General features: G+C 38.2%; 1 protein-coding gene across 2 annotated transcripts; it reads left to right on the top strand.

Moving 5' to 3' along the window:
• The first annotated feature begins 49 nt into the window (after positions 1 to 49).
• On the top strand, positions 50 to 9,494 carry LOC138040837 (calmodulin-like). 2 transcript variants are annotated; one of them, XM_068886517.1, is made up of 8 exons: positions 50 to 86; positions 304 to 406; positions 924 to 954; positions 3,472 to 3,606; positions 4,265 to 4,453; positions 6,409 to 6,465; positions 7,269 to 7,313; positions 9,271 to 9,494. In XM_068886517.1, exons 2-8 carry the CDS (start codon positions 404 to 406, stop codon positions 9,294 to 9,296), a joined length of 486 nt encoding a protein of 161 aa, XP_068742618.1. In that variant the 5' UTR covers positions 50 to 86; positions 304 to 403; the 3' UTR covers positions 9,297 to 9,494. The 2 variants fall into 2 exon arrangements, with proteins under 2 accessions (XP_068742618.1, XP_068742619.1); XM_068886518.1 differs by lacking the exons at positions 50 to 86; positions 7,269 to 7,313 and having other exon boundaries at positions 293 to 406.
• The last annotated feature ends 506 nt before the right edge of the window (positions 9,495 to 10,000 follow it).

Raw genomic sequence — 10,000 nt, 5'->3', positions numbered from 1 at the left:
AGGTAAACGGGTTTCCTGTTGGTGTTGCTTACCAATACAGGGATATTTTTGCGCGGTTTAAAACTATGCAGAGAAAGTAGATCTTTGTAAGTATTCTTAGTATCTTAGTAGTAACCATGCATTCTTTAAAGATAATTAATCTTCAATTTGAGAAAGAACGCCATACATTGCTTTGTATTTTAGAGCTTTTTGCGAATTTTGTTCATGAATTATCTTTGAAAAATGCGGGCTTACTCCCAATTTTCTTTTTGGATTTCAATAACACTTGTTAAGGTCTACCTTTCCTGCATAATCATAAATCAGGGCAAAAATACTGTGGCCTTTTGCCTCGATATCAGTTTTAAAACTGGAGAAAGACTGGGTTGTGTTACTAAGAAAAGAAATACAGGTCTGGCGTTTCAAAATGGTGAGTAGTATACGGGAGCGGGTTTAGGTCATCAGTTGGTTAGTTCGTGGCTTACGGAGTAAGAGGTCCGCAGTTCGATCCTCAGTGACTTCGGCGTCTGTTTCAACTTTCCTCTGATCCGTGTAGCTATAGCTTGAAATACCCGTGAAACGGAGCACTAACATACCGTCGACGTCGGCTCCATTGATACCAGCCTCGTAGCTGAAGGAACAAAATAAGTCACTTTACATTTTTACTTTTACCTTTAGTAGTTACTATCAATTCAGTGTACGAATATACGCTTCCAGGCAGTTTCTTATTAGTTTTGTGTAGAGTAGAGGACATGTTCGTTGCCATTTGCTCCCAAAGATCAATCTATAGCGCTATTCACTTGAATTTTACGAAGATTGTTTTGGTAAAATCAGTTTCCAAAAATATTGGGCGATACCGCATGTCGTGGTACCTTCTAATGATACGAGAATGTTGTACATGTATATTCAATTTCCTTAATCTTCAGCGCAATTTTTATTGATTTCAGGTGGAGAGATTTACGGAGAGTCAAATCGATGGTAATCTTGTTTTTTCACTTCCATAGTAGTTACAGAAAACGTCAACTTCTTTGCTATGAAAAATAGCCTTATTATCACACAGCGAATAAAGTATTGTTTAATGAATTTTATGCCCTGTTCACACCAAACCTCAACCATGTTAAACAGGGTTTTATAAAAATGTTTTCTTTTTAAATCATTTATACTGATTTTTGTCGACTACAAATTTAGCACAGATCAAAGCATGCATCGAAACAATCTCTTGTAAAAGCCAGTCCTCCATTTTTCTTTGTCTGATTTTCATCTTGTTAAATCCAGTTGAATTAAACATGTCTTGTTGGTGCGAATGGGGTATTTAAATCAATTAATTGGTTGAGTTGATGGATCAAGGTTTTCAGAGAGCCGTCTTGTGATTTAGATGGATTGAGCAAATAGTGTCAAGAACTGACAGGTAACTTTTGCTTGGGAATTCATTTGGGAACAAAAGCAGGAATCACCTGTTTGTAAAACCAAATTTATCTAGCGAGTATTTAGGGAACTGGTCAAAACTACTATACTTGAACAAGACCCACCTTTGGGGCTGGGGGGTTGTCAAAGACACCACCTACAGGGTGAGACGAAAATGAAAAGATGAGGTTGCCGTTCGGGCAAGCTGTTACTTGAGGTTACTAGCCCGAAGGTCTGAGGAGTTAGCCCGACATTAAATTGTTCATAAAGAATAATCAGATGTATTTAAGGACGGTGCCTACTATTTAAGGGTGTTTTTGCCCCGTTTCATGATTATGCAGGAAATGTAGATCTTAACAAGTGTTATGGAAATCCAAAAAGAAAATTGGGGGTAACCACCCATTTTTCAAAGATAATTCATGAATAATATTTGTAAAAAGCTTTAAAATACAAAGCAATGTATGGCGTTTTTTTCTCAAACTGAATCTTAATTATTTCTCAAAAATGCCTGGTTACCCGCAATTTTCTTTTTGGATACCAAGAGTATTTACTAAGATCTACTTTTTCCGGATAGTTTTAAGTCGTGCAATAACATCCCTGTATTAGTAAGCATCAACGGTTGGAAACCAGATTATCTCGAGATGCGCAGAATGTATGCGCAATAACAATAGTTTCCCAACGAAACGCACCTAAATTTCCGAGAAAATCCACTGCACCGTGACTTGGCTGGAATTTAATTAGACTGATTGTCTCGCACTGCACGCTGTCAGTCGGCAAAGATTGTCATTTCAAAAATATATTTCGGTCGCTATGTAAGCAGAAAAAGTCATGACGTTATTTACGGACGCAACTAAAATGCGGCGCAAAACGTTGTCACGCTACGATAATTTGGCCTCATAACGTTATCATTTTCTCTCAGGAGCTTCTGCTACACACTTTGTGGTATAAAAGCTCAATTTATCATAAGAAAAGAGAAACCAACGGTGCTTGCCCGTCGGGCAAGCTACGATAAGAAAACGCTAGCCCGACAAGTCATTCCAGTAGCCCCGGGCTATCGGACAGCACTTTCGTCGCGCCCTGCACCTATCTTCGAACTTATCACATGAACATTACGGACAACATTTTATTGGCTTTTAAATTTGAGTTGACACAGGAATACTCAGCAAGTAAGAGTCGGCATTACTAGACAAACGAGAAAAGTGAGGTTTGAATCTCACTATAATTTTTTACTGCTGGATAGAGGGGTGGCTATGCAATATAGACACCATCTTTTGACGTTAACACACCCCTGGGAGTCAAATTTTAATGCCAGACGATTTTAGTCATCAACTGGGGTGTCCTAGGGTGTTTTGAGACGTCAGTGTCCCCTCCATTAAACAAATGTACAAACAAAGTTTGTTAGTTTTATTAGAGCTATGAAGAGCTTGTGAAAAGCACAAAAAAAAGGTTTAGAAGTTTAGTGTGGAGATAGGGAGCAGTTTGATACCTGCCATTTGAATCATGAAGGAGAAGGCACTTAAGCTGTCATTCCTACATTGTCACGCAAACCATCTTAAAGTATTTATTTATCAAAGTAGGTAAAAAAATTCCTTTGTTTGCTTTTTGCCTGAGTTTTTAAAGAGTGCTAGATGAGCTGGGAATAAAAACCAGAACCTTCCCACGCTGCAGAGAATATCCTGTACAATAATAATTATGATTAACTTTATATTTTTATGTATTAATTGTGCTATATTTATTGTGAAACTGCCAACTGTTTCATTTGCCTTTTTTAAGCATTGATCTACAGTGTGCAGGGTGGGTCCTAGAAACTGCTGGCTTTGGAAAATTTCACATCTGAAAATGGTTAGACTTTCAAGTCTGCTTGCATTTAAGGCTGTATTCTCTAAGAGTAAGGCTTGCAGTTTCTTGTTTTGTGGTCAGACCTATTAAAGGTTAAGTTACATAGTTACTGTACAGTAATAAGCGAATATGAGCAGTAGCTGTTGCGATGACCCTGTCTTACAATGGTTAGCTAAAAATATATATATAATAAAGCATTAATTTTGTTAGTATTCTGTCTTCTAATTTGTTTGGCATTTTGTTCTTTGTCAGAGTTCAAAGAATGCTTCAGTCTTTTCGATGGGGATAGTGATGGAATGGTAACAGAGAAGGAGCTTGGTCTAATAATGCGATCCTTAGGAGAGAATATAACCCACTTTGAAATTGAAGAATTCATGAAAAAAGCTGGTAAGGACAAAGAAAGCAAGACCTTTGAGTGGATCAATGTAGTTTTGAGTTTGATTAGAACAAATTTGACACCTTTAAATTACTTAATGGATTGAATGGTAGAATGCAAAATTATTGTTCACACCTGAACAATAAATCAAACTTTGTGTTTTAGGAAAATTAGAGGTACTCAACTACACAAGGAAAATCCCCTTCTAGGAAGAGATTTTTGAATTAACAATCTCACCCCACATATACATTGCCAATGCCATATGAAATTGCAAGACACAGTCCTTGGTGAACAGCAGTGATTTGAGCACCACACCTGCAGAGTTCACCCTGCCATTTTCTTTGCAAATAATTTAAAATGCTTTACCTGCCTTATTGTTTTTGTTTTAATGAAATGTCTCAGTGCATTACCCTCTCAAATAATAATAAAAATTACAACTCAAATGCATCATTATCATCCTTAAAAGGTCTTAAAAAGATACGTCTTAAGTTTTAAAAATGGTTAACTAGTGATGGTGATTGCCTAGTAATGTCCAATTGTCAGGTGTACAAAATGTTATCTCATTACTTTTCTAAGTGCAAAGCAATAAATTGGAGACACATACCGGTAATTTTGTATAACATGGATTTCAGTGGTTTTAACCCATTCGATGTGTATTGTATATTTCAGGAAAACAAAAGGTGCGGTTTCCAGAATTCTTGAAAATGATGGCAGAACAAACTGGCAAGATGATTAATACAGAGAAAGAAATATTGGCAGCTTTCACTGCTCTGGACAGAGACAAAACAGGCAGTGTAAGTCGCACTCAGCTACTGCATCTTATGACCGGATCTGGAGACAAGCTTAGCCGTGAAGAATGTAAGTTGAACATTTTCATTCCCGTAACCATCAATTCTTGACATCCATAGACCTCTTTCATAATGGCGGGCAAATACAATGTACCAAGACAACCTCAAGATTTTGATACTTAATTATAGCTATGGTTGGGGTATGAGCATATAACCCCAGCATGGACTATCTAGCTAAAATAGCTTGGTTTTAGCTAACTATTTAACACTTGCCTTGCAGTAAAAGGGGGAGGAACGGTGGCCTCATGGTTAGTGCGCTTGACTCCGGATTGAGTGGTCCGGGTTCAGGGCCTGGCCGGGGACATTGTGTTGTGTTCTTGGGCAAGACACTTGAAAAACCTTGAAAAAATGGCCTACCTCCCCCTGGGTCTCTGTGGATACTCGAGGGGCTTTTCAGTATGACAAATAACAAATCCCAAGTGGCAGTGGGCGGACAAGTTGTCTACTATTTCATAAGTGCGACTGAGAGGTGGTAAGCAAAACAACAACAACAACAACAAGCTTTGTTTTCCAAAACTCAAGATCATTACAATGCTGTAGCTTATTATTCACTAAAAAAATAATTCACATGCTGACAAGGAGAGGGATGGCTGCCTCGAGTAACTGCAAAAGTTAAACGAGGCAGGCAGCCAGAAATGACAACATTGATGGAATTAGTTGTCATGCAAACAAGTCCCCCTTGGTCAGGGTTGGTTAGAATGGCAGTCTTGAAATCACTGTGGTTGCCAAAAGTATGTAATGTACTTAATGCCACTTTTCTAAAATTTCTAATGCCACAGGTTAGTCCCAAATCCTACAAATATGTAGATTCTGCATTTTGCACGAGTTTCAAAATCAACAAAATAAAGATCAATACAAATATGTCTGAGCATGTGGGTTATCTTTTAACAATTTTGGGTCTGCCATTTAAAGCGTTTGCTCCGACCTTTTATGTCACAAACTAAATGTACTTTATTTCAAAATGATTGAGGCTCCAGGCCAAAAAGATTTCGGCTGTAGTGACTTTTGGCTGGTTGTTTGATCACTTTGCAACAACCAACAAGCTCCACCCACATAATACTGAGTCCTGGAATCTAACCCAAAGGTGAGTGTTGTTGCCACTGCACCAGCCAACGGTGACCTCAAAAGTCAAAATAAGACATTTTTACCTTCAAGTTGATCCGTAAAGTGCACCCATACTCAAATTTTTTTCGTCTAAAATATTAATCTCAAAAAAGAAACGACTTGACATCAAGACTTGACATCAAGACAACCCATGAGAAAAAAGATCTGAATTTCCAACATTTGGTATTTTGTTAGGAGTGGCCAGGGTTGCTTGAAGCTAATGTTTAGAGCTAACCAGTATTAAAATACAATGTACCAAGACAACCTCAAGATTTTGATACTTAATTATAGCTATGGTTGGGGTATGAGCATATAACCCCAGCATGGACTATCTAGCTAAAATAGCTTGGTTTTAGCTAACTATTTAACACTTGCCTTGCAGTAAAAGGGGGAGGAACGGTGACCTCATGGTTAGTGCGCTTGACTCCGGATTGAGTGGTCCGGGTTCAGGGCCTGGCCGGGGACATTGTGTTGTGTTCTTGGGCAAGACACTTTACTCTCACAGTGCCTCTTTCTACCCAGGCGTATAAATGCATGCAGGGTACCGGCGAATTTAATGCTGGGGGTAACCCTGCCATGGACTGGCATCCCATCCAAGGGGGAGTAGAAATACTCCTAGTCGCTTTATGCTACTGAAACCGGGATGAGCTCCGGCCTGATGGGCCACTGGCTCGTATGCAGACTTGCGGTAAAATATTTTGTCCAGTGAAGAATTTACTTACCATTGATTTTAGGTATCCACTGGTTTAAAGACAACTTAATGTTAGTACTTCTTAACAATTTTCACAATGTTGACCAAATGGTGTATCAAATAGCTGGCTTATAATAAAAAAACATCTGTTCTCTTTTGTTTGTTCTTAGGTGATCAGATGCTAAGAGATCTTGGCTTGGAGCATAGTAGCAGTATTCAGTATGCAGGTGTGCTCCCAAGCCCTTACCTGAGTTAGCCTTAAAGTGCACCTACAGAATACATTAAATATTTTTCATTCCTTTTATAAATCTCCCCATCCAAAGCAAATATATGTCACCATTGTTACTCAGAAGTTCGCTTTCTCTGTGCCGTGCAAGCCACAAAAACTTTGCAGAACAGTAGCAGTAATTTAGAACCACAACTGTGATGGGAGGGGCATGGAGCTATTCTCAATTTTACGTCACAAACTGCTTTACATTCCTGTTTTCAAAGAAGTTTTTTACAATGACTGCAAAATTCCCGTGCGCTCATTGGTTAATTGTTATCGTCAATAAACAGACAGACACATAAATTTATAATTTATGCGAAGATGATGCGATATTGCTTGCGTCAGATTGAAGTTTCTCGCATTTTTGTCTCGCGTTCTACTCATGTTTTGACTTAATTTTGACCCCTATGCCTTTTTGTTATTGTCATTTAAACAAATTGATGTCAGGTTTTGATGTATCTGTCCTATTATTGACAATAAACTTCATGATAACATTGTCAAAGTAGTCTGCGGATCCACTCGGCTATCGCCTCGTGGATCCCCAGCTACTTTGACAGTGTTATGACGAAATTCATGATCAATAATAGGACAGACGCATGAAAAACTGACATCAATTTGTTAAATGCATTGCTACTTTGTGACTCACTCAGTTTTGAAAAAAGCATTTCCAAAAAAGCATTTCGAAAATCAAACGGTCAAGTTAATTATTATTAATTAATTAATTATTTCACTCTAATTTTTAAATTCTCTCTTTCACCTTAGCATTTCTTTTATCATTCTTGGGGGAACTTTCTCGTATTGTTTCTATGTGAATATTTTACAGTTTTAGCCAGTATCACATTTACCGTAAACGTCCATGTATAAGCCGCATCCATAGATAAGCCGCACCCTGAATTTAGAAGCGCAGATTTTGGAAAAAAATGTACTACAATAAAGTTTGAAGTTCCAGTAACGTTCTATTGCTATAAACCAACAAGGACAAACAATCAAGGTTTCACCATAAAGTTGAAATTCCTTCGATATTGAAACAAAACGAATGAACGGCTCCTTTAGGAGCCACCACTCATTAAAAAGTCAATGAACAACAGCAACATGCTCTCAGTTTCTTTTATGTTTCTTTACTGAGATCTTAAGTTGTATGAATATTAATTAGGTTTTTTAAAACTCCAAACACAGATGTATCCATGGATAAGCCGCACCCTTGATTTTTGCCTTCAATTTTGTGAAAAAAAGTGCGGCTTATACATGGACGTTTACGGTATTTAGCATTCTTACAATATAATATAATAATTATTATAATTACAATTATAATAATTATTATACATGTACATTTAAGCACATGTTATATTTTATCCTTCAACTTGAAAATGGCCATTGAATGGTTGAAATGTCGTTTCTTTTTTGAGATTAATATTTTAGACGAAAAAAATTTGAGTATGGGTGCACTTTAAGGATCAACTTGAAGGTAAAAATGTCTTATTGTGACTTATGAGGTCACCGTTGGCTGGTGCAGTGGCAACAACACTCACCTTTGGGTTAGATTCCAGGACTCAGCATTATGTGGGTGGAGCTTGTTGGTTGTTGCAAAGTGATCAAAGATTCAGCCAAAAGTCACTACAGCCGCAATCTTTTTGGCCTGGAGCCTCAATCATTTTGAAATAAAGTACATTTAATTTGTGACATAAAAGGTCGGAGCAAACGCTTTAAATGGCAGACCCGAAATTGTTAAAAGATAACCCACATGCTCAGACATATTTTTATTGATCTTTATTTTGTTTATTTTGAAACTTGTGCAAAATGCAGAATCTACAATGTAGGATTTGGGACTAATCTGTGGCATTAGAAATTTCAGAAAAGTGGCATTAAGTACATTACATACTTTTGGGCCAGTGGCAACCACAGTGATTTCAAGACTGCCATTCTAACCAACCCTGACCAAGGGGGATTGTTTGCATGACAACTAATTCCATCAATGTTGTCATTTCTGGCTGCCTGCCTCGTTTAACTTTTGCAGTTACTCGAGGCAGCCATCCCCCTCCTTGTCAGCTTGTAAATTATTTTTTTAGTGAATAATAAGCTAGCATTGTAATGATCTTGAGTTTTGGAAAACAAAGCTTGTTGTTGTTGTTGTTGTTTTGCTTACCACCTCTCAGTCGCACTTATGAAATAGTAGACAACTTGTCCGCCCACTGCCACTTGGGATTTGTTATTTGTCATAGTGTTTCATTTGCCACTGAAAAGCCCCTCGAGTATCCTCAGAGATCCAGGGGGAGGTAGGCCATTTTTTCAAGGTTTGTCTGTCGCTTAAACCGTTGCGAGCTGTCGTGATTTGTGCAATAATGTTACGTTGTATACAAATGTGGTAAAACTGACATTTTTTGAGGCGTGTCGACGACTGCGTTAAACAACAGCGGAAATCGCCTTTGTTAGGCAAGAGAATTCTGGCGAGACAAAAGGTGAAAAAAAAAACTGATCTCCTGACGGAGAATAATTTCTGTGAGTGATTTTTTGTTGTTCCAGTGAAACCAGTTTACAACATGGCCCATAACGTTCAAAAGTGCCTTGTGGGTGTCGAGAATCTCCGGGGTGTAGCCTGCGGGCAGGCTATCCGGGCTGGTCAGAAACTTACTTGTACCCGGGATACAATGATAAGGTCTCCATATGGGACAAAAGCAGCATTTAGTAAGATGCATCTTCAACAGTGGTTTTTCTTAGAACTACTAGTCTACCTTGTGATTTGTTTCAATTTAATTCATATTTGCAGATCTTGTACGAGCTGTAACACACTGACGAGCTGGAAAATAGACATTGGGAGGCAGCCAGCATAAATTCAGAGTTTCCGTGGCGAGTTTTTCACTTTTTTGGTCAAAGGAAGTAGCACTTTTCACAGCTTATTTATTGTAATAACAGTTTCCCAATAAATTCACAGGCACCTCAACCTGTGAAACAAAACAAATAAATAAATAAAGAAAGAAAGAAATAAAGGGACCTCTGTGTTTCAAAATTACTATATTTGAATTGTGTGCTTTCCCGCCACTTTAAGAGATTTTAAGGGATTTTTTCAGTACCATCGTTGCTGCTCTTTTATAAATATTAGCCCATCTTTAGAACGCTCGAGAGAAACATTTAATAGAGAGGCAGCCGCTATTAAGTGTTAAAATCCCCTAAAGCGGCGGAAAAATACACAAGAGAAGAAACTCAAGAAATGAATCCAGCTGGTAAGAGGACTTTAATTTGAAACTTGCTCATATTTCTTCCTGTCAAATACGGTTATTTTGCTCGGATACGAGTCCTCACAAGTTTTCTGCTCATCACCTTGGTTGCCTCTGGCACATTATTAGAGAGATTTAGCCTCGTGTTTTCGTGAAACGGTTAACGGGAAACGTCAAGCTGTTGCTTGCCATAGACGCGTGTAAGTTCTCTTATCGCCGCGCACTGGTGGCTCGTTTGGTTGATCATTGGAGTGTCACGGGGTGGCTCAGTTGGTTGAGCAT

The sequence above is a fragment of the Montipora capricornis genome, chromosome 3 (genome assembly GCF_036669925.1).
Source record: "Montipora capricornis isolate CH-2021 chromosome 3, ASM3666992v2, whole genome shotgun sequence".
Classification (NCBI taxonomy): domain Eukaryota; kingdom Metazoa; phylum Cnidaria; class Anthozoa; order Scleractinia; family Acroporidae; genus Montipora; species Montipora capricornis.
This window is presented reverse-complemented; position numbering and strand designations above follow the sequence as displayed.

Excerpts from the sequence above, each read along its gene's own strand:
- LOC138040837 (XM_068886517.1), top strand. Across the intron at positions 955-3,471 it reads TACGGAGAGTCAAATCGATG|AGTTCAAAGAATGCTTCAGT; the intron begins GTAATCTTGTTT and ends GTTCTTTGTCAG. Across the intron at positions 3,607-4,264 it reads AGAATTCATGAAAAAAGCTG|GAAAACAAAAGGTGCGGTTT; the intron begins GTAAGGACAAAG and ends TGTATATTTCAG.